A 24,556-nucleotide genomic window follows, 5' to 3' on the forward strand; every position below is an offset into this window, starting at 1 on the left:
CGTGTTCTACCGGAAACAAATTCCTTGTGTGTTCTACATACTTGGCAATAAAAATGATTCTGATTCTTCTCATACTTGAGGATCATTAATGCGCCGTCTTGATAAAACAGCGTAATAAATGATTTGCATGCAATGAATGCAATTGCGCTTATTCACGGCGGTGCTTTGAAGACAATCTCTAATTGTTTTCATCAGAAATGGTTTCATCGCAGCTTCTAATGTCGAGCAAAGTTCAACAATCCACTCCGCCCACTTTTTTTAAACTTATCCATGTCAAATTGTGTCTTTTTTTTATTGTCATATGAGAAAATATAGCGTTTGTGCTAAATCTTGCCTTTTGTATTTATATATAGATAGTGGTGTTATTTGAGAGTGGTTTCTGTAGGTTTGGAAAGCATGTCGAAGACATGACACAATCGCATGGCCTCAAGTTGAGTAACATCGCCGCTTGTGTTAGTCACCCTCCGATCGGGGCTGGGCGAGGGTGGAATGTTTGTTTTTCAAACCCGTCGAGGCCTCCGAGGGTGCGCCGAGTGTGTGTGTGCCCATGCATGCACGAGTGTACATGAAGGGGAGGGCCAACTCACAGCAAATTAGCCTCACTTGCCAGTGTTTTTGTTTTCAATTCTTCACCCGTGGCTGAAAATGAGGTCAGCGGTCACGTGCGGCGCGTTTTAGCCGCAGCAGAAACACAAAAGTCATTTCGGGAAAACATATACAGTGATACGTCGTCTTACGAACTTAATTGGTTCACAGAAAGTGCGCGTAAAGCCAAAAGTGTGTCTTCCAAACTTTAATTTCTCATAGGAAATCATTAAACATGAGAATAATCCGTTTCCAGGTCCCTATAAAACAGATTTCTACTGAAAGATAATAATCCATTTCATTTCTAAGCGCCTTTCAAAACTCTAAAGGTCACTTTACAGTCACAAGATCAGTTTTTCTGTGGGTGAGCAGTGGCAGCCACACGCGCCAGCATTCATTCAACCCAGAAGTAACTCAAGTAGATAGAAAGCTGGCCAATCGTTAGCCAACAGATACCTAGCTAGATAGCCGGGCAGCTAGATAGTCAGCCAGCCAGATAGTGAATAGCTAGCTTGCTACACTATTATTATTATTATTATTATCAGCACCTAGCTATTTGCTATCTATTGCTATCAGGCCTTAAAACTACAAAAAATATACCCTATTTTATGTATAATAATTGTGCTATTGTAATGAAAGAAATAAACGGTACAGTATAATAAAGTCGTTTTATTGACCTTTGTGATGGTCGTTGATGCAGTTGCCTTTTGATGATATCCGAGTAAAGTTATCATGCTTTCTAGGCGATAATACCCTCACTCACACTGTCCCCTGCTAGCTGCTTTACGTTAATCCAAATCAACAGAAGTTTTTAAACCTCTTCTATTGCCTGAGACCATTGCTTAGGCAACACAGAAACACCCTTAGCCACACATCGCAATGGTCGACTTAGCATACCGGTACTGGGACTTAGCATACTGGTACTGGGACACTCAGTCACACAAAGGGACACCTCGTTGGTGTTTTTCAATCAGCTACTTCTTCTGCTCGATCGTAATTTTGTTTTACGTCCTCTTCGCTGAACACTAGCCTGTGGTGGGGTCTTTTTCAGTCCCAAAACAGCACAAGTACTCCACTCCATAACAAACCATGTCTGCACTGAGTGCACTCAAAAAAAGTGGGTGTGGCAAAATAATCCGGCAGCCACAGTGGCGCTATTCGGCCGTGTGGTTTGGTGTTCTTCCGCCGAAAACTACTTCGTACGCCAAGGTTATAGTCTTGCGAATTTAACGTCCGTAAGGCGAAAAGTTCGTTAGCTAAAGCGTTCGTAAGCTGAGGTATCACTGTATTTTCAAAGTTGTCGTTAATGTTGTCACCTTTTCAAGGTAAAGGTGCAGGATTTCAGTGGAAAAGGACTTGATTTCCCCGAACTGTGTGGAAATGCCATTCGGTCACATGGCGCACGTACGTACATTATTGTTGACTTTGGAAACGCTCCAGCGGCAGTGACCTTGTGGAAAGTCACACTCATACGTGTTATTGGCGTGGAGGGCGTGTCGAGTGGGCTGTCAAAAAGGCGTGAGTTGGCCACCATTTTCTGTTACGGGCCCTTACAAAGAAATAACACACACACACACACACACACACACACCTGAGTGACATTAAATTAAGTTATATAATTTGAAAGTGTAATGAGAAGACGTCTGCATAACATTTTCAGGAAAGTCAACAAAAATAAGGGGAATACAGATACAGATAAATGATATAGAAAGAGATATAAAAATGAAAACAGAGGTTTTATTAGTCATTTTTAGACGAGATCAAAATAGATTCATTAGATCAATTAATTGCAGAACCCAATCTATTGATCACACATTTTGATATATATCTGTGATAGCTAGCTGTCAAATGTATCCTTCTATCCATCCAGCTAGTTATCAGCTAGCGATCAGCTAACTAGCCAACTGTCAAATATCTATCTATCTATCTATCTATCTATCTATCCAGCTAGCTGTCAAATGTCTGTCCATCCATCCGTATCCAGCTACAGTATCAGCGAGCCAGCGAGCTGTCAAACGTATCTATCTATTTAGATCACTGGCTAGCTAGCTAGCTAGTTAGCTGTGTGTGTGTTACTTCCGGGTAGAGTAAATGCTGGCGCTGCTCAACGGCAAAAAACAACAACAACGACGCTAGCATCGCAATAAGCAAGCACCCCCAATCCTGACATGCGTTGCTTTGAAAATGGCCGCCCCGAGGAATGCGGCTATCGCCACCAGCGATGCAATTAACACGGTTATGAATAAGTGTAAGATGTATTTAGCGTCAAAATGTCGCGCCACGGCGACCTCCCATTCGCCAGTTACAAATTTCTTGTTGGGTAAATCAAGTCATTTCGATTGATGCATTTTCATTCAGTCAGCAGTTGTGACGTTTCAAGCCGTCAATCAATTTAGTTGTCGTGACGATCAGGGACCATCGAGGCGGGTCGTGATTTCACATTGCGGGCTTTCACGTGGCACCAAATCATGCGTGATGCAAGTCGAAGGCAAAATGTAGGTCAGCTCCTCCCAATTTCTTCAGTAAGGGCCCAGATTTTTCCTTCCGGTGGTCCAGAAGTCACTTTTAAGCCCCCCCCCCACCCAAAAGTGGACCCGCCCTTGTTCAAACAGCTGTTTCAGGGCTGACAAATGATAAACGTAAAAAAAGAGGTGCGCTGGGCGTTCCTCATCAAAGCTAAACCGGGCTGTCGCCGTGGAGGCTGAATGTTCAAATACGCCCCCCCCCATTACTGGGCTAACATCCAATGGAATCCTTCCATGTCTGTTTTTTCCCTACCCCGATGTACTTTAGAGGAAATGTTCTCCGAGCTCCAAGAATCCTGACCATATACAGAGCTGTCCGGATGACAAAACAAGCCGACCCGAGCTCGGGGGAGGGGCGGAGGTCACGTGTCCTGCATGGTTTTGATTCCAACAGCCGACGACGGCAGGAATGTCGTGCCGTTGGAGGCGGCCCTCTTCGGAGCAGCCGTTTTTCATCAACAGCTTGCGTTTTTTTTTCTCCCCGACGGTGTTAGCCGAGCGGCGCTACAGAAACAAGGGTGCCTTTTAAGGAGGCGTTAAAGGACAACCGACATCTGCAGACAAGTTGCGGCCATAATTTGTAAAATGACTTCAAATGACTTCTACTGAGCGGATTTGACAAAGATTCCAACGCATAGAGCTACATTTTTTTACCTTTTAAGACTCGCGCTGAATATTCATGAAGTCTTGTTTTCCAGTTGATAATGATGCCCTGACGTGACGTCACGGAGGGAACACCCCTGACGGAGAAAGTGACACACAACGCATTTTGGGTACTTTTTTTCGTCTGAAAACACAGTGTTGATGGCGAAATTAGAAGGAAAACGACATAAATATCGGCATGGTGAATTGTGTGTCGCAGCCAATTGCGGTAACACGCATAAAGAAGGTGTAAGTTGACAAATTCCCAGCGGACAAATCAGCCAGTTTCCAATAGAGCTTGGGCGTCATCTTGTGCATTTTCTGGGACGCTACATTGGAGTCCAGATGGCTCGAATTGATACGGAAGGACTTCTTTAATCGATTGCAAACATTTATGCTTTCCTCTTCGGAACTATTTGAATCATCTTTATAACTGGATGAGTAACAAGAAAGCATCTTCTCCCAATCTGAACTTTCGGAAGCCATTGTTTGATTCTGGAGCAAGGCAGTTTGTGACCCAAAGTGACATCACGAACAAGGGGGCGGGACCTTCTGAAAATTGGTCACTTCCGGTTTCATTTTGAAGTTGTTTTTGGACACTTGAAGTCATTTTTATTGGTGTTTTTTGCATTTGACTAAAAATATCAGCCTGCGTGTTTTGGCTATTTTAGATGCGATAAAACGTTTTTCTGATGTCAGTTAGGAAACAAAAAAAAAAATGATGTCGGTTGTCCTTTTAAGGAGGCGTTAACAAGAGGCGGTTAAAGTGGGGGGCGTCGTCTGACATCCAATGGCGATGCAATGAGCAGAAACATAGGGAGGAATCAATGATGGCACGAGTTTTATTTTGGAATGTAAAGGCCAATATGGAGGCTGGAGGGGGGGGGGCGGCAGCTGAGTACACAAGCGCGGGCGGGTGGATGACTACAGTGTATAACCATCCATTATGAAGGCGGGGCAGTGTCACACGTTGGCCAAAATGCACTTTCTAAACAGCCATGTCGTGGTTTTCAACATTTGGAAATTTTTCCTTTCGAACTGGACTGCGGCTTTCCCTCCCACAACGGCGCACAACCCCCTCTTCTTGCAAAATATCAAAAGGATGGAAAGTTGACCCGTGCACAGGGTTTCTTTTCTTGTTTTGGGCTTGATGTGCAGTGGGCATGAACATCTTGAAATAGGATCAATGGCGTCACAAGAATGATCAATAATAATCAGAATTTTCATCATCACCATAGTAATAATCATAGTAATAATCAGTAATAAATAAATGAATAAATACAAGTAACATCCGACTTACGACCACCCGTACTTACAACCACCCATACTTACGACCATGACCTCCAGACCCTATTTTTAACATTTTAATTCTACGCCTGGCACGGCAACGCGTACACCAATTTTGGCCAGCTAGCCAGCCAGCCAGCATTTCACTCTCGCACAGCAATCGACCGTGTGATGGCACCACAGTTTGCAAGTCATTTAGCCTCCGAGTCTCTATTCAACATTTTGAATGGGTTTCGACTTACGACCATTTCGACTTGCGACCGTTTTGGCGGAACGGAACTCGGTCGTAAGTCGGATGTTACCTGTACATAAATAAAGGCATAAATAAATAATAAAGTAATAAAAAATAAATAAATAAAGTAATATTCTTCTTATTCAAGTATTTCCCACAGCTTTAATTTTATGGACCCAAAGAAAGTCTCGGAAAAAGCCAATCGTGTCTGAAAGGAAACAAATTCCTTGTGTGTTCTACATACTTGGCAATAAAGATCATTCTGATTCTGATTCTGATCAACATACAGTTTATGAAAGAAAGGGGATACGGTGGGAGGGGTCTTCAGATCAACTGACGCCAACAAAATAGGAAGTCAATAACTTCAAAGTAGGCTTCAGAAAGAATCTTTCAGACTGGAATGACAGTTGAGACACAAATTGTGGACGTTTCCCGAGAGCTCGAGGTAGACCCTCACACTATTATGATCCCCAAAGCTTCTGCGAAAGAAAACCGGACTACGGACTAGGCTCGCGCGTGCTTTTTGCGCCACGTGAGTTGGCGGTTTAAGTAGGTCAGTCAGTAAGTCAGGAGTGGCAGCAAAAGCGGTACACAAACACGAGGCTAACTCCGTTACCTCATACCGTGGATTAGTGTCAACAAACGCCATCCATCTGTTTCAAACGGGCCGGCTTCAAGTGACTGTAAGTGGAGCAGCCTTGCGGACTCGGGTTCTGGTGCGTTTAGGCCCGACAAAGAAGTCCGTGATTTGCTCAGAAATAAAAGGACGCGCGGTGAAGCGCGGGGCAGTCAAAGTCAACACAAATAGCCGAGATGCTATGTTGCGTCGTATGAATGGCACGTGGTGGTTACACCGGTTTATTGGATGGAGGTTTTGCCGCAGGAGCGCTGAGATTTTTTGGCCTGTCACGATGCGTCGCCATCATACATGGACAGGAATCAATAAAAAAAGATATTTGGAACTTAGAAATCGGGGACGAATTAAAGGCAAAGGTGATTTGATAACCCTCCGGCCTCCATTTGCGGGGAATCGGCATGACAAGGTGTGTTTATAGCAAGACCACGCCCATGTTGACATTGTATCGTAAACGGAGAACATACAAAAAGTATACAAAAAGTATACAAAAAAGTATACAAAAAGGCGGACTTGCCGTTGTTTCCCTGGGTCATTGCGAAATGACTTGACACACAATGAATATAAAATACAAATAAATCAGTAGATGAATGAATAAATAAATAAATAAATAAATAATATAAACAAGTAAATTCATAAATGAGTGAATGAATAAATAAATAAGTCAATAATTAATTAAATAAATAAAATATAAACAAGTAAATGAATAAATGAATCAGCCAATAATTTAAAAAATGAATAAATGGCAAAGAAATAAAAATACACAAGTAGAAGACACAAATAAATAAATACATAAATATAAACAAATGAATCAAATTAAAAACAAAAACATAAAGAAATCAGTGAATTGATAAATGAATAAGTCAATAATTAATTAAATAAATAAATATTTAAAAATATAAACGAGTAAATTAATAAATGATGAAGCCAATATTTAAAAAAAATGGCAAATAAAAATACATAAGTAGACACAAATAAATAAATAAATAAATAAATAAATATAAACAAATGAATCAAATTAAGCTTTCTATCTATTAACTTCCGGGTTGAGTGAACGCTGGTACGTGTGGCTGCCGCTGCTCACCCACAGAAAAACGGATCCTGTGACTGTAAAGTGACCTTGAGAGTTTGGAAAGGCGCTTATAAATGAAATGTATCATGATTATGATTATTATTATTATAATTGGGGAGCTTTTTTTCATCTTGAATGGCACTTTTGGTCGAGCAGTTACAAGGACTTTTTGCTATCGATTAGCTGTCTGGCTGGCTAGCTAGCTATCTATTCGCTAGCTTGCTAGGTTGCTATCTATTTGAGTTACTTCTGGGTTGAGTGAACGCTGGCACGTGTGGCTGCCGCTGCTCACCCACAGAAAAACTTATCCTGTGACTGAAAAGTGACCTTGAGAGTTTTTGTATGATGATGATTATTAAGATGAAAACATTTTTAGGCTAACAAGAAGGAGAAAAAAACCTTGACTGGTCTCGCAATTGAGAAATGAAGAAAAACAACCTTGAATGTGGCACAGAAAATATGAAAGTGGAGCAGATGGGGGAGGAAGGGGGGATTTCTCAGTAATGCCCCTCCTCCCGCTCAGTCCGTCCTCCTCTAATCCAAACACCTGAAAGGGGGAGGAAGGGGGGGAGAGGAAGGGGGGTGAGGGTGAGCCGCAGGCCCCATGTGAGCCGTTGCTCACATGCAGCCCAAGCCCAACGTCTTACTGTAACACCTTCCTCGGCCCCGGAATGGCGGTTACGTCAAGCGATAAAGCGGCGGCGGCGGCGGCGGCGGTGGCGACACGCAAGCGCGTTGATGCAAACGCACCGTGGAAAGCGGAACGGTTCCAATAGCGCCTGTTGTTTGTGTTAGCCGCGTTAACAGCGTGCAATTAAAAGCTCCGGCGCGTTGCTAACGGCGCATTAGAAGATTCCGCTGGGTTTTTTGGAGCGTTGTGATTAATCGGCAAAATGGCGGCCGGGGTCTATGGTACCTTTTTGGTGGTTGGTCACATGACATTTTCACTTGACAACTAACCTTTTTGTACGCATGCGATTAATGAGATTCGATTAAATCAACCTTTATTAGGAGAGTCATTCACGTCTTTTGCTATCCAGCTGGCGAGCTAGCTAGCTAGCTCTCTATTTGCTATCTAGCTGGCTATCTATCTATCTAGCTAACTATCTAGTTCGCTAGCTCTCTATTTGCTATCTAGCTGGCTAGCTATCTATCTAGCTAACTAGCTCTCTATTTGCTATCTAGCTGGCTAGCTAATTAGCTATTAGCGATCTATTAGATAGCGAGCTAGCTTTCTATCTGTTTGAGTTACTTTCGGGTTGAGTGTGTGTGTGGCTGCCGCTGCTCACCCACAGAAAAAAAAAACTTATCCTGTGACTGTAAAGTGACCTTGAGAGTTTTGAAAGGCGCTTCGAAATGAAATGTATTATAATTATTAGTATAATGTGTACAATTTTAATTACTCGTTTTAATTAATGTTCAAAAAGCAAGTCAATCAATCCTCTCTTAGCTGCTAAGCACTCGTCCGTAAAACGACATTTCATGAACTTTGGCTCTTGACTGTAATGCATGCGTGTCGGTGTCACAATACCTTGCGCACGTTGTTTCGCCGACTGTCCCGCGTGGACGAAAATCCTCCGTTTCCGCAGGGAAGCATCGCGGCTTCAAACCTCAAAAGGCAAGCACAGGTAAAGCGTTAGCAAAGATGAGTTAAAGTTACGATAATAATAATACATTTCATTTCTAAGCGCCTGTCAAAACTCACAAGGTCACTTTACAGTCACAGGATGGTTTTTTTCTGCGGGTGAGAAGCGGCGGCCACATGTGCCAGCATTCACTCAACCCGGAAGAAATTGAAATAGGTAGAAAGTTAGCCAGCCAGCTAATAGATAGCCAGCTAGACAGCTAGCTAACCAGCTAGATAGCCGTATCGCTAATAAATAGCCAGCTATATAGCAAGGCAGCTAGACAGTTAGCCAACTAGCTAGATAGCCACATAGCGAATAAATAGCCAGCTACATAGCTACATGTGCTAATAGAATCATATTCATAAGTGGATGAGTTACAAAAAAGCATCTTTTTTTCCGAATCTGAACTCTCTGAAGTCATTGTTTTGATTCTGGAGCAAGGCAGTTTGTGAAGGAGTATCCGGGCGTGACGTCATGAACAAGGGGGCGGGACTTTCTAAATCTGCCCAGTTCCGAGCTCATTTTGTGGCAGTTTTGGGACACTTGAAGTCATTTCTATTGGTGTTTTGCATTTGACTAAAAAATATCCGCCTGCGTGTTTTTGGCTATTTTAGATGCGATCAAACGTTTTTCTGATGTCAGTTAGGAAACCAAAAAAAAAATGGCGTCGCTTGTCCTTTAAGAAAAAGAGGCCGCAGCGTTAAGCGAAAGGAACAAACAAAGTGAAACGGCAACTGGGATAAAAATAAATCACATTATTGACCGTTGATTGAAAACAAAGGGAAAAAAAAGTGACAGAAACGCGATGAGGAAGCGGTGGAATCAATTATCGGTGACATTGTTTGCGCAGAAGGAGGCAGAGCCAAGGTGGGTTCTGCGTCAAAGAAACGGGGGAGATTGTGGGGGAGGGAAGGGGGGAGGAGGGAAGGGAAACGCACCACGTGAAGCCTGGGAGTGTGTTGTCGGAGAGCCATGTGCCCAGGCCAAGCGTGTGAGTGACACAAGCCCTTCACGTCACGCTATGACTCACACACACACACACACACACGCGTACACACACGTACACACACACAAAGTAGAAATACAAGCTTGGAGATCATGTGTGCAATCCCGCCTCCTCGTCTAAAAATAAGACGTGTCGATTAACAAGTTGAGTTGAACTGTTTTATAATGAAGCCCATGAACTGAAGCGCAGTTGCCATCAAAGGAGCTTTGATGAATTGAGAGATAGCATCGCTTGAAAGGGGGAGGACGTCATTTCCAAATAGAAACTAGGCGCGGGTTTCACTGCAAATAAAAATACATAAATCAAGGAATGAATGGATGAATGAATGAATGAATGAATGAATAAGCAAACAGATAATTAAACGGCAAACCTAAAAAAAATAAATGCCTAAATACACACAATACATAAATAAATGAAAATAAAATTCAACAAGTTAATGAATAAATGAGTAAATGAATACATGAGTAAGTCAATAAATACATAAATAAATAAATATAAAATAGAAATAAGTAAATGAATAAATGAGTGAATGAATTAATAAGCCAATAATTAAAAAAATAATAAATGGCAAACAAATAAAAATACACAAGTACAGAATTAATTAATTAAAGATAAACAAATCAATCACATTAAATAATGTAAAAATGTAAATGAGTGAATGAATAAATGAATGAGTCAATAATTAAATAGATAAATGTCAAATAAAAACAAATAGAAATCCATAATTAGACACAAATAAATAAATATAAATAAATGAATACAATTAAAAACAAAAATATAAATAAATGAGAAAATGAGTAAATAAATAAGTAAAAATACATGGCAAACAAACAAAAAATGAATAACATAAATAAATATATTTAATTTAAAATAAAAATATCAAAATAATCGAGTAAATAAGTAAATATATACATAAATAAATGGCAAACAAATAAAGTACATAAGTAAACACAAATAACTAAATAAATGTAAACAAATTACTCAAATTTAAAAAAAAATGAGCAAATGAGTAAATGAATAAGTAAATAAATAAATAAACAAATAAATAGTAAACAAAAATAAAGATAAATAGATAAATCTTTTTAATTACAAATAAATATATAAAAATACATGAGTAAATCAGTAAGTAAATAAAGAAATGGCAAACGAACAAAAATAAATAAGTAAATAGACAAAATAAATAAATATAAAAAAATAAATTACATTAAAAATATATATAAACAAATGAGTAAATGAATAAATGAATAAGTAAATAAATAAATAATTGGCAAACAAATAAATAAATAAGTAAATAGAAATAAATGAATAAATAAATACAGTAAAGTCTCGTTATATCGATATCGGATATATCGATAGTCCCGGTTATATCGATACTATTTCTATGCACGCACGGAGAAAATTACATGCAAATAGGGTCGGATATATCGATAGTCCCGGTTATATCGATATTTTTTCGGACTCCCTTGAATATCGATATAACGAGACTTTACTGTAACTACATGAATATATAAATACATATATATTTTTTAACTAAATATATTTAAATAAAAATACATGAGCAAATAAATGAATATGCAAATAAATAAGTAAATAAATAAAGCATGTATGCAGGCAGACACACAAACATCAATTTGAACTCGGGCACACATTGTATGCTAATAGCTTTTTTTAGGTTCCTAATTGCACTGTGCAAACATTCAGTTTCAAGTTAACGTACGATGTCTGTGTGCGCGTATTTGCGTGGCTGACGAGGGGACGCGTTTCAAATTCAAATCCGGTTGAATTTTTCATTGCAAAGCGGCGTGACCTTCAGCTTCCTCTTCTAAGAATGGGGAAGAAGGTGTGCCTTTATCAAGTGCGTGCACGTGCAAACAGAGCGCTTTCTACAGCACACGGGAGGGGAAACGTATAGATTACAAACAAAGCATTAAATCAGCATGGAAACGCACGTATACACACACACACACACACACACACACACACACACACACACACACACACACACACACGGGATGACTGGGAAAAACAGCTCAAGGTCTTCTTGGGAGGTCAAGTGGAGGGCAGTTGCACATCTTTGACAATAGCATAACGAGGATACGGGCATCAAACAACGCCCCCATACTTCTAAACTGTGAAGCGGACATCTTCCCACTAGACCACCGTTTCGCCCCTGCTAGACATCCACTTCTGTGCAAATCTTGCAAGACTTTTCCAGTCAGTTTTAGGTGTGAATTCATTTTGAGAATGCACACAATGTCAACGCGGACTTTTGATGACATTTTCAAGTCAACAGAGGCGAGCAGAATCGATTGATTCTCATCAATCATCAGGGACCCGCGTGAGGGATTTCCTTAAAAAAATTCCGCTAAGAACTTTGGAGATGCATCCGCAGGTAAAGAGGGTGTCAACTTGGGGTTTGCGCAAATGACTGGACTTCACGTCATTGCATAATACATGAAACAGGAAAGTGGGAGATGAGTGCAGTGTTCAGTTTCCTTGGCAAGAAATGCTGACCTGGACACCCCAATCAAATAACACCTACATGAGGAAAACTCTGTCCGGCTGCTGAGTAGAAATGGGGGGGGAGGCAATACCAGCACATACTATGGGATGGAATTACTGCATTCATTTAGGGTCAGGGGTAGGGCAGGAGGGTATAATAATAATTAAAAAAATAAAAAAAATAAAATAAAAATAATAATAATAATAATAATAAATAATAATAATAACACATCTGCTATTGTTGAATTGCAGGTTCCACCTCAAAAGGGCCCAAAAAGTGAATCGGTGACTTAAGAACAAGACGCATTCTGCCTCAAAGCGGCGACTCGATAGCAAAACAGCAGCGACGCACCACTTTGCAATTTGGTCAAATGCAACGTTTTACCACCACCTACTGGCCGTTTTGGGAATTTACGTGTAGTTGTTGATTGGAGTAGTCAATGGATCACTTCCGGGTTGAGTGTAAAGTGTTCTTGAGAGTTTTGAAAGACGCTTAATAAATAAATTATCGATTTTTTTTATTATTATTGGAGTACTCTACTTTAGTCGAGTTGAGTTATTCTGCATTTCGTTCAAGAATGTATAAAACGTGGTTCAGGTTTTGTATGGATATAAAAAGTCGTTTAAAATGCTCACCTCATTCATTAGTCAACACGTTCGAGGGGTTCTCTGCTGCATCAAAAAAAAATCTACGGAGGTCTCCTTGACTTAAATTCTTTTATCCTTTAGCTAATTTGTTTTCCAAAGAACGACCAGAACTCATTTGACGCCTGCAGGCTGGAAGAGCTGGACGAGAACAAACGCGAGTTTGAGGAAATCTCGCGAGATTTGATAATGATCGGCTATCATTTCTCTTTTTTATTCACAGGTTCCAACTAATTATTTCGTACTCACTATTGTTGCACTACGCTTTGAAAGAAATTATATTTTTAGTTGCTTTATTCACAGCCGTGGCGGCTTGCGTTTGAAACAATTTGTTTTTTAAACAAAACAAGACCTCCCCCAGTCTTTTGCAATGTACGTTTGATTTCCATGACGTCATCTTTGTTTAAAAAACAACTTAAGGATTTTTTTTCGGTGAGGGGCCTTGTTAAAAGTGAACTCCGAGATGACAGCAAAGAGATTGCACTTTTTTTAATAACATTTATTATTTCACAGAGTTGACATTGTCTTTTAATAGGCTTTTTAAAAATTCAAACTGTATTAAATAGTCTTCTTCTTACCACATTTGTTATGTTAGACTCAGTCACGAGTATTGTCAACCTTTTCACCGGATATTAACGGTCAGCGTCAACCCAAATTATTGAAATGAGAACAAGTTGTCTTCCGGCATGAGACAACACATGTTAGCAGCAACCACTTACATGAAATATTTTCTTTAACATTTGAAGTCATCTAAACATCGTTAGAAAACAGGAACATTTAAAATTAGGCATCCGTTTTTAAGTGTAGGATTTTAAATTGGCTATTGGTGCAAGTACGCAGACTAACAGGAATCAAAAACAAACAAAGAAAAAATGCTACCAGAATAGAATTAACGTGAACAACAGTGGGATTAAAACACCAAAACAGATCAAAATATTTCTGTTTAAAGTGTCTCTTGTTGTCACGGTTACCGCCTTTATCACGGAATGCCAACTTTCCGCTCAGGGCTGTCATCCAAATGTCTGTGCAACAGCAGGTGCAGCTAAAATGGCGCTGGCAGGGGTCAAGAGAGCGCAACGACACGCCAGCTGGCTCAGGTGTGGCGATATGAGCACCACTCAACTCGAGCGAGAGGATCATCACATTTCACACGTTGTGAAGCCGGCTCGCGCCCCGCTCGGAAAAAAGCAAACAGCAGTTATTATAACATAACACTGCAGTAATGTGAAGCGGGCGGCCATTTTGGAGCCTATTTGAAACCGTTCAAGTTCCTAATGTGCCCCACTTGCCTCCATAAGAGCTTTTTTAGATGTTCTCCTCTTTGTTACCGACAAAAGACGATCAAGAAACGTTTCTCTTTTTGTTATAGTCCTATTTTGTGTAGCGCCCAAGACTTGACGTGGCTCTGAGTGTTTTTTTGTGGCCTTTTTGGAAGCGACGCAGGACAAAATCAAAATTGGCCGCGGTGGACATGGCGTAGAAGACGTTGGCTTTGTCTGGGATGAGCAACTCTGGAGACAGATGAAGAAAACGGGACGTGGTGACGAGTTGACTTCCTCCATCTTGGATCTTATTTGCGTGTGTGCTCTTACCTCTTTCTTGCGAGATGACCTGCGTCAGAGTGAAATCTTGCCAGTTCATGTGATCCAGGTGATGTTTGTCTAAAACTCGCTGGATCACGTGTGCAGTTTTGTCCTGGCTGGTCAACTGTGGAAAGCGGAAAATGAGAAAGAATGACATGGGGTGACTGCCATGACGCGTTTTTGTGCACTTCAAACGGCAACCGTGCGTGGCCACATTTTACAGCAAATACAGTAACTTCATAGTCCAGATTCTGAGTGGGAGAACCGTACTTCTCCGCCAAAATTAAAAAATCAAAATAAAAAATACAAATAATAAATAAATAAATACAGAAACATACAAGGACAAATAAATAAATATACATCAATGGATAAATGAATATAAATTAAAAAATGAATAATAATAATAAATATATAATTATTAACAAATAAATACATTGACTAATATAACAAATAAATAAATAAATAGATAAATATAAATAAATGGACAAATAGACGGATATAAATAAATAGATGCATCTAAATATTTAGACGAATACAAATAAATAAATACATAAATAAACAAACATGGATATAAATAAATGGATACATGAATAAACAAATATTGATAAAGAAATAAATTGATGAATATAAATACATACACAGATGGATATAAATAAATGAATAAACTAATAAATAAGTATGCAAATAAATAAATAGGCAAATATAAATAAATGGACAAATAGGCGGACATAAATTAAAAGATGCATCTAAATAATTACACAAATCGATAGATAAATAAATAAATAAATAAATTCACTGCTGCTTTTTTTTCTCCACATGCAAATGTTTGGCTGCCATTTTGCGTCGATGGAACTACGAATAGGTTGATGTGAGGAGCTCCACTTGACAACTATGAAAGCTGAACAATTGTGGGAAAACGAAGCAATCCGAAAACTCACCAAGACACTTTTGTACATGTTGCCATTGTTGTGGCCCAGGTCCACGCTGACCCTCACGATGCAACAATCGGCATTTTGACGGTTGTAGACGGGCAAGGAGGTCATGGACACGGAGCGCTTGTGCTGGGAGGTCGCCAAGGGCCGAGTCGTGACGCGCGAAGCCGTCGAGGAGCTGAGGGAGTCCGAAGACGAGCCAGAAGGAGTTTGGGAGTCTGGAGACAAGACCGTCGAGGAACATGGAGAGCACGATGAAGAGGACGAGGGTGAAGAGAAGACCTCTGAGACATTGCTGCAGGAACTGTGGAAGGACTGAGCAAAGTTGCCCATGTTAGAAGACAAATATGGTGCACTTATTTCAAGGACAACCGACATGCGACTTGTCGGGAGGCGTCGGTTGTCCTTTAAAACGAGTTATTCAAAAACACCTGCAGTCTGATGGAACAGGCCGAATTGGGAGAGGAAAGATCTTCCAACTCGGAACCGCTGGATCCCGAAGACCAAACGCTGACCTGGTCCGCTGGGAGCTTTTTGGATCCATCGCCCATCGTCAACAGACTAAGGAAAAGAAATGTATTATTGTGATGATGATTGTTATTATTATTTATGGCACCCGAATATCGGTTACTCACGAGGACAGTTTCTTGGTGAGTGTTTTGTGGCTCCAAGTGGTTGGCGAACAAACATCTTCTGGAGGCTCCAACTGTCTTGAAAGTTCATAGCTGTCAAAAAATAGATACAATCCAATAAATGTAGTTTTGTTGACTTATTGGCGACGTGAATGCTCTTTTTGCCGAGTTGTCGGGTTGTCTTCCAAGTCACCTTTCTTGCTCAGTGAGCAGTTTTTGTCCCTGCATCCAGGCGGCAATTTTAGGGTGATGAGGCAGGTGGAACTGAGTGCAGGACGCTTGCAGATCACGGATTTGGGACAGAACCTCAAATTCCTGCAGGGACAGACGTCGTTTACGGGGACAGAATTTAAATCAATCAATCAATCAATCAATCAATCAATCAATCAATCAATCAATCAATCAATCAATCAATCAATCAATCAATCAATCAATCAATCAATCAATAAATAAACAATGCAGACAAATAACAACATATTTTTACTTTAATAAACAAATGAATCAATAAATACATAAATACATGAATATGCGAATACATGAATGCATGGATACATGAATACATGGATAAATGAAAAAAATACAAATCTACACAAATGAATGCATGCATACACGAATAACTAACTAAATAGCAACTGGTAACTGTTCGCAACTCACCCTCCTCCTCTTCTCAAAGTTGATGAGTCCACCCTGTCAAAACATTAAATTTGTACAAATTATTACACAGTAACATCCTTAAACCAATCTTATCAACTTGCCTCATTTGAAGCAGCTAGCTAGGTAGCTAGATGGCTAGATTTCTAGCTAGATATATAGCTAGCTAAATAGTGAGCTAGATAGCTAAATATGTAACTAAATAGATAAAGAGATAAACAAAGAAATACATAAATATAATAGAGGTGTATAGTGAGATAGTGAAATTTATAGCTAGATACATTTAATAGCTAGCTGGATAGCTAGCTAATATAGATTTAACAGCTATCAATCTATCTGATAGCGAGTTATCTGGCTATCTAGCTAGATATCTAGGTAGCTATCTAGCTAGCTAGATATATAAATACATTTGTAAATAAATAGATAAAATGATAAACAAATAAATAAATAGAAAAGAAAATACATCACTCTTTCATTTTAGTTTTTGTCATGTCGCGCTAGCTAGCTAGCTAGCGACGACGTACCGTCGTGGCTCTCGGGGAGAATCCCCTGAATTTGATTTTAGGTACACCGAACGTAATGGAAGACAAAATAAATCCACATAAAAGGAAGATTGTCAAATTAAGGAATGAGCGTAAATCCCTGAAATGCAGCCGTTTCTCTGGATAGACCAAGTATACCTGGACGGTGTCCGGCAGGGCCGTGTCGAGCATGGTGAGGACGGTCAGGTAAGTGCCCAGGTAAGGCACGGCTCCAGCCGACGTATTCTGGAACAAAACACATCCTGCTTGATTGGGCCACATTTTTTTTTCTTTCTATCTGCCGCGCGTGTCCTACTTTTATTTTTATTGCCCTGCGCCGGTCAGCATGCTAGCTCATGTTTCAGCCCGATGGGGGCCGTGGAGATGACTCATAAAGTACTGTTGCTGCAGTCTATAATTATCTGCGACCGCATGAAACATGTTGAGCACACAGCGGGGCGAAAGATAGTTTGTCACAATGATTCTTTCATTTTATTTCGTTTGTTTTTTTAATGTGCATGTGCAGTGTCTGAAATAACGTCTGCCCGGATGCCCAGGGCGTGCGACTTTTACATCTCCAGTTGATTGCATCGGCGCTGCGCTGACCTCCATGCTTAAAAAGAATATATTTTAGGCTACTTATTAACTTTGTGAGGCCGTTTTATTGTTTTTCTTCAAACGGGAGGAAGTCCACGTTGAACATTTTCCTGCGGTGCATCAAGTAATAAATAGTGCGCAACAGTGACCTCGGTGATATGAGGCCACTTTAATGACCCAAAGAATCACAACAGCAGGACACTGGGACAAACTACCAGTGGTGGGCTGTCAGGGCCTGCAAGGCCTTCTCTGCTGGCCTAATAATATCTTTTCCTTTCGGCTTTTCCCGTCAAGGGGTCGCCACAGCGAATCAGTGAGCTCCATCTTTAGAGGTTTGATCCACATGTTTGTTTTGGCCAAGCTTTTACGTTGGATGCCCTTCCTGACACAACCCTCTGTATTTATCCGGGCTTTGGACCGGCACAAGAAGATTTATGTCCCTTTTGTGGCTACAGAACAAGCAAGTCACTCAGTAAAAGGCTCCCAAACACAAAATGGTCATCGGCACAGCAATATTCAAAAAAGCAAAACTATACAAAGGTCAATAAAATGACTTTATTATACAGTGTAGTGTATTTCTTTAATTACAATACAGTAGCACATTTATTATACATAAAATAAGGTATATTTTGTGTTGTTTTAAGGCTTAGAAAAGTAGAAAATTATGTTTTATGGGGACTTGGGAACGGATTATTCTCCTTTTAATGGTTTCTTATGGGAAATAAATGTTCGGCAGACAAACTTTTCGCCTTACACGCATTTTCTGGGAACCAATTGAGCTCAGGTATCACTGTCGTTATGAATCGTAGACTAATATGAATGATATTTTTTTTCCATGAATTCTTATGAAATAATTTGAAATTTTGGTCTCACCTCCACTAGAAGCTCCCGATTGGTCAGGTGAGCGTTTTCATCAGGAAAGCTTTCACAGAGGTTCTCAAACGTGGCCATGTTGTCCCTGCAGAAAAAAAAAACAGGAACATGAAAAACATCCAAATAAAAATGGTCGATTTTATGACTATCTTAGAGTTCAAGTGGGCTGTTATGTCAGCAAAGAAACACGATTAAGGTTGACTTTTATGAGCCGTGGCGTTTTACGAGCTCGCTGTAACGTTGGATCATGTGACCCACATCCAAGCGCGGGTCATTTGCTAACATTGCCCCCTTTGGCAACGGTTCGCTGACTTCATTAACTCATTGACTGCCAGGCCATGTGAAAAAATGTGTCCACTCAACCTTACTACTCAAGTAAACAGATAAAAACGTAGCTAGCCAGCTAGTAGATAGCTAATAGATAGCCAACAGATATCTAGCTAGATAGCTAGCGACCTAGATAGTTATATAGCTAATAGCTAGCTAGGTAGCTAGTTAGTTAGCTAATAAACTTAGTCACTATTAAATACACATATACACATATATATGCACATATACATATATATACACATATACATACACATATACACATATATACGTACACATAATAATAATAATACAGTGTAAGAAACCTTCCTCTCTTCTTTCGTCAGATAGAGTTAATTCCTAAATTATATGGGTCTGGAGTTATCTGAGCTTGAAATGGGGGCATCTGTACAAAATACGATACATATTGATTTCGATAGCGCTTTAACAACAGCTGAAGCTGTAACAAAATGCTAACATGGCCAAAAATGAAATGCTGCCCCCTTGTGGAAGTAAAAAAAAAAAAACATGGCCAGATGTCTGACCAGCGCTTTATCGGCACCCCGGCATGAAAAAACAAAACCTGAACAAATTGAGGAATGGCGCTCTCCGTCATATTTTCAATTCCCGAATAAATTTGTGAATGTCGGTGAAAGAGTTCAAGGAGAATTCCGATGTGTCATCAAAGCTACGCGAAGGAAATGGCAAGGCGGGTTTGACCTGCTGACGGCAGCCCAAGTCCTTCTCAGTCTGTAGAGCGCATTGGACTGAAGGGCGGACAGAACGGCCTTGACAGAAGAAAAGTTCTTCAATCGCTGACAGTCCTGCAAACAAATCCAAACGTCATCCGGTTGAAGCGTCCTTAATCGTCGGCGGCGGCACTCACCAGCGCCACGGCGATCCACTTGTCGATGATCCGAGCTCGTTGCGCCGCCGACGGCGGCGGCCCGGAGGCCTCGTGGGCAGGGCGGCATAGGAGGGATACGATGACCAGGTTGGTAACGCGATTAAACTGTGCCACGGTGGCCCTGATGGTGGGGGACATGTTGTCCTTTTTGTCCCTTTGTGACCACATGCAGCCCAAACACTGGTAAGGAGCCACGTTGGCAAACAAAACCTGCAATGGGAACCAAAGAGCGCACATTAAAAATACATATTTAAATTCACAAATAAAGAAAGAAATGAATACATGAATAAATATATAAATAAATAATGTTACAGACTACTTCTTGTAAGTAAGTAAGTAAGAAAGCAAGAAAGTAAGAAAGTGAACGAATGAACGAATAAATAAATAAATATACATAAACACACATGCAGACAAATAAATAAATATTTCAATTAATAAACAAATAAATACATACAGTATATAAATAAAGAAATTAAATTATACACTGGAAAATACGGTAACTTGTTTTGTAATGTAAAGTAAAAAAATAACGACTGCTATCGTGGACAATTTGAAATTTGGGTTGCGACTTTAGCGCACATCACGTCACTTGACATGCTTGATTTGCTTTGGCGGGCCGAATAAAATGATGTGGCGGGCCACATTTGGCCCGCGGGCCTTGACTTGAACACCTATGATCAAGATGGCCGCCGCTCACTTACAGAGTCCATGCGGGTGAGTTGCTCCGCGATGGCTTTTGCCGAGAATTCCAGAATGCCACTTGGATCTGGTGAGCGTTCGCATCCCGAATCTTCGTCAGCTGAAAATTGCTCGTGCGGTTGGCTAGCTTGCGTCGCAGATTCTGCCGAATTAGCAAAATGGCTACAAATATGAGCACGAAAAGATCATCACGCGCACGCTCGCAAAGATGGAGGCGCACCTTCTTTCCGGAAACGCCAAAGCAATTTTTCAGCTCGTCCAACCAACGAAGAAAAGTTCGGCTGACGCTGAAGTCGGTCGTGAACGGCGGAACTGATCCGCAGGTGGTCCAAAAGAAGTTGCAGGCCGCAGTGCAGCGGAGGATCCCGCAAGTCTTCGCTGTATTCGTCCAACCATGTCTGGACGAAGGCCAACAGAGGACTGGAAAGCCCAAAAATAATAATTACAGGTAACGTCCCACTTACGACCAGCTCGACTTACGACCAGCCGTACTTACGACCATGACCTCCATGGTCCTCAAATAAATAAACGCATATATAAACAAATAAATGAACGAATAAACGAATGAAGAAATGAACAAACGAACAAACAAACAAATAACTAAATCAATCAATCAATCAATCAATCTGGGCCTACCTTGTGTTGCATTGGCCATTTTCCAATTCTGATGGTGCACAGTCTCTGCAGGAAGACAAATTGCATGCAATGATATTTTGCCCAAAGTTGTTCCTGTTCCTGCACTTGAGCCGGACGAAGCCTCTTTGGACACAAAAAAATGTTCTTAACAATGACCAATTTATGGCGTCAACAATGAAGTGAGGGTACCTTTGGAAGATGAGCTCCAAGAGCTTGGCCGTGCTGCTGAAGGTTCTGTAGGTGGACAGGAGGATCCTTCCGTAGTCCTGTTCCAGACGCTCAACATCCAGCAGGTGAGTCACCAACATTTCCAGACGGGCCGCCTTCAGACGCCGCACTTTGTTGGTGCGGTACTGGACAAAAGCGCCCGATGGGTTGGAACCGGGCGAGCCGGGCGAGGAGGGGACGGGGACGCGGTGCAGGGTGACCCCGTAAACGGCGCCGTCCTCCGATTCTTCGCCCCACTCCTGGACAGGATTCTGTAGATCGGCGGGTTTTTTTTTTTGGTCAGATACGATTGACTTCAACCTCCATTTTGAATGCAGCAAATCCAATTGATCAAATTGATCTTTCATCAGGATCAATTTGAGCCATCTTATCAATATGTCCCAGTTGACGGTCTCGCTACGCAAAAACGGACAAAAAGTTGAGAAGAAATGGCCTCTCAAGATCTGTTTGTCAGGCACAGGCGCACCCATTGTGTGTTGTAGAAACCACAGTCTGTTTGTTTGCCGAACACATGAAACTTTGTAGCCATTGTCAGTCATTTCCAGATCAAGAGCACCAAATGCTTGACTGTTCCCAAAAACAATCAAACGCGATTGGCAATGCGAGCTGCAGTATTAGTTTCAAAATGGCCATTTTTGATTTGGGTATATTTTTAAAGGACAACCGACACCATTTTTTTTTTTTTTTGGTTCCTAACTGACGTGACATCACGTCAGGAATCGTCACCAACTGGAAAACAAGACTTCCTGAATATTCAGCGTGAGTCTTAAAAAACGTCAAATATACGCTATGTGCCGTGGAATCTTTGTAAAATACACTCAGTAGAAGTCATTTCAAGTGATTTTAAAAATTATGGACGCAACTTGTCCGGAGGCGTCGGTTGTCCTTTAAGAGTAAATAATATAGATAGATAGAAAGGACTTTTCAAAGCTTTGTTTTTGTTTCTTGCTATTTGTAACAGTACAACACTGCCCCTCAGTGGACAATCCTTGAATCGCACCTCATAGAAAAATATGAATTTTATTATATTGTGCATTTTTTGCCACTTTTAAAATCCTGCAGGCCTGACTAAACCTCAACTGCCGTCAACTGCCCCCCCCCCTCCCTTGGGGGTGGGGCGGTTCTGGCCCGCGGGCGGTATGTTTGACACCACTGCCCTAATCTGTCCGCATTTAAAATTTAAAGGCCATTTTGTACATAAATTGCAAATGAACAAAGGGACATTTTTTTCACCTGAATTGTCTGTTGTCGTCAGCCGTGGTTTGACGACATAGATTCAACCACCCACCGACAATTATTTTTTTATCGTTTCTAACTCCACGACAATAAACAAGACATTCTTACCATCGTCAGCTCCCATTTTCCCATTTCGTTTGGTTTCTCAGGGAGAGCAACTTTCCATTTTCTCTGGACTTGAAATAAACTTCCAGTTGGCGAGACGCTCCCCCTTTTTTAGGGCTGCATTCTTGTTAACGTGTACAAACTGCCGGACGGGGTTACATGACCGCGTTTGATTAAATTTAGAAATACGGCTGCGAAACAGGGAAAACGTTGCCTACATTTAACGGACGGATGTTAAAAAAAACACAAGAGAGCCGCGTTTAGTGTGCTGAAGAATTTCGGAACGAGGATTGGCGACACTGGTGCGACGCGCTGCCTTTTTATAGAGTGGGAGGGGCCAAATTTGGTGGAAAGGCGGGTGCTTCCGGCTAGCTAGCCAAACGTATCGTTTTTCCATTTCCGGTAATACCCACTCTCTAATCTCATTTCTCAACTACGATATTTTTTTATGCAGTTTAGTGGATTTGATACATGTTATAAATCATTTTAGCGTGGTTCTTCAATATGTACCAGAAGTCTTGTTTTGTGTTTTTTAAACACAGCTCCTTTCCTCGCCCCGCAAAAAAACTTCTGGTTCAACTCGGAAACAAACGTCTTATTTACTACCAGCACACGAAATATTATTTTATCCTTTTTTTGTTTGATGTTGGGAACTCAAAACATCAACTGTCATTTCCTGCCTTAGTCAAAAAGTAACATTTCATTTTAAAAAAAATATAGCGTTTCCCGATTTCAACATATGTCGTTAATGGATGACATTTTCAAAAAAGGATCCCGCGTGAGTTCTATCAATGTTTCTCTTCCTTCCACGTTGTTCACTCGAAGACACAAAGCATCCAGACAGGTTTAAGATAGCGCATACTGATCATTGCTTCAATTTAAATGTCAGAGACGACATGAGTGACAGCTTGACAGCACACGCGCGTCATTTTGGGGCGTCCACTCAAGCAAAGCAGATTTTATTTCATCTTGGAAACGATTGACAAGTAACTAAAAGGAATCAGATTGTAACTAGACGTTGAAAGGCAGCGAATGAGTTAATCCTCCGCGTTGCGTTTGTATATTTCAGGAAATCAAAGCCCTCAGAGAAAGATGTGCACAGAGGTGACACTGTTGTCAAGGAATGCAAACAAACATATCTTTATCGACGAAAGAGGCCGATAGGATACTTCTTCTTACAAAGTATTTGCAATCATATGACTTGCTGTCGAATCATGCATCGTGGATGGGGTTGTGGGGGGGCGCTTTCGCAAAGGCTTTCTAAAAAGATACAGGAAACATCCGACTTACGACCGAGTTCCGTTCCGACCAAACGGTTGTAAGTCAAAATGGTCGTAAGTCCAAATCCATTTAAAATATTGACTAGAGACTCGGAGGCTAAATGACTCGCAAACTCCTCCTCTTAAAATGTTTAAAAAATAGGGTCTGGAGATCGTGGTCGTAAGTACGGGTGGTCATAAGTCGAGTTGGATGTTACATTATTTACTTCTTTCTTAAATGGAGTTGAATATAAATAAATAAATAAATAAATATGTATATATAATTATTATAGTTGTTTTTCTATTACTTCCAGGTTGAGTGCACGCTGGCTGCCACTGCTCACCCGTAGGAAAAATATCCCGTGACTGTAAAGTGACCATGAGAGTTTCAAAAGGCGCTTATAAATGAAAGTTATTATCATTATAAAAAGTTTGTCCACCTCCGTTCACGGTCTAGCTTACATCCTTTTCCTTGCAATTTATGGCACTTAACCCCTTCACTGCCAGACGTGCAAAAATGTGTCCACTCCAGCCAGTGCCAGGTTTTTGTCATTGTCATTCCAATTCCAGAGCCCACAGAATATTGAGTTTTAGGATGACATCAACATTTAATGCAGCGTTAGAAACCTTAGA

General features: G+C 40.7%; 2 protein-coding genes across 5 annotated transcripts in view; both read right to left on the minus strand.

Moving 5' to 3' along the window:
• The window catches only part of plppr2a (phospholipid phosphatase related 2a), a 56,644-nt gene extending 43,746 nt beyond the window's left edge, over nucleotides 1-12,898 (minus strand). For all 3 annotated transcript variants that reach the window (XM_089017869.1, XM_089017871.1, XM_089017870.1), the window contains exons 1-2: nucleotides 12,750-12,898; nucleotides 8,509-8,587 (exon numbers count right to left, since the gene is read on the minus strand). In XM_089017869.1, the coding sequence (XP_088873995.1) occupies nucleotides 8,509-8,587; nucleotides 12,750-12,754 (84 nt within the window). In that variant the 5' untranslated portion in view covers nucleotides 12,755-12,898. The remainder of the gene's footprint in view (nucleotides 1-8,508; nucleotides 8,588-12,749) is intronic.
• Nucleotides 12,899-13,232: 334 nt separating this feature from the next.
• On the minus strand, nucleotides 13,233-22,954 carry rgl3b (ral guanine nucleotide dissociation stimulator-like 3b). Of its 2 annotated transcripts, none has more exons than XM_089017868.1 (16): nucleotides 22,668-22,954; nucleotides 21,285-21,574; nucleotides 21,096-21,140; nucleotides 20,680-20,879; nucleotides 20,462-20,601; nucleotides 19,740-19,970; nucleotides 19,574-19,677; nucleotides 18,548-18,632; nucleotides 17,237-17,323; nucleotides 16,560-16,592; nucleotides 16,099-16,220; nucleotides 15,909-15,998; nucleotides 15,705-15,834; nucleotides 15,280-15,588; nucleotides 14,351-14,465; nucleotides 13,233-14,269 (listed from the first exon to the last, which is right to left on the minus strand). In XM_089017868.1, the coding sequence occupies exons 1-16, from the start codon at nucleotides 22,689-22,691 to the stop codon at nucleotides 14,130-14,132; spliced, it is 2,145 nt and encodes a 714-aa protein (XP_088873994.1). In that variant the 5' UTR covers nucleotides 22,692-22,954; the 3' UTR covers nucleotides 13,233-14,129. The 2 variants fall into 2 exon arrangements, with proteins under 2 accessions (XP_088873994.1, XP_088873993.1); XM_089017867.1 differs by having other exon boundaries at nucleotides 21,096-21,218.
• Nucleotides 22,955-24,556: the final 1,602 nt, after the last annotated feature.

Source organism: Hippocampus bargibanti, linkage group LG17 (assembly GCF_051943395.1).
Source record: "Hippocampus bargibanti isolate YZ-2025 linkage group LG17, ASM5194339v1, whole genome shotgun sequence".
NCBI classification, from domain to species: domain Eukaryota; kingdom Metazoa; phylum Chordata; class Actinopteri; order Syngnathiformes; family Syngnathidae; genus Hippocampus; species Hippocampus bargibanti.

Bases quoted from the DNA above. Each gene is read 5' to 3' on its own strand.
- rgl3b (XM_089017867.1), bottom strand. From the start codon at position 22,691: ATGGGAAAATGGGAGCTGACGATG. The intron at 21,219-21,284 runs GTACCCTCACTT...TTGTGTCCAAAG, and splicing joins TTGGAGCTCATCTTCCAAAG to AGGCTTCGTCCGGCTCAAGT. The intron at 19,678-19,739 runs GTGAGTGCCGCC...ATTTGTTTGCAG, and splicing joins AGTGGATCGCCGTGGCGCTG to GACTGTCAGCGATTGAAGAA.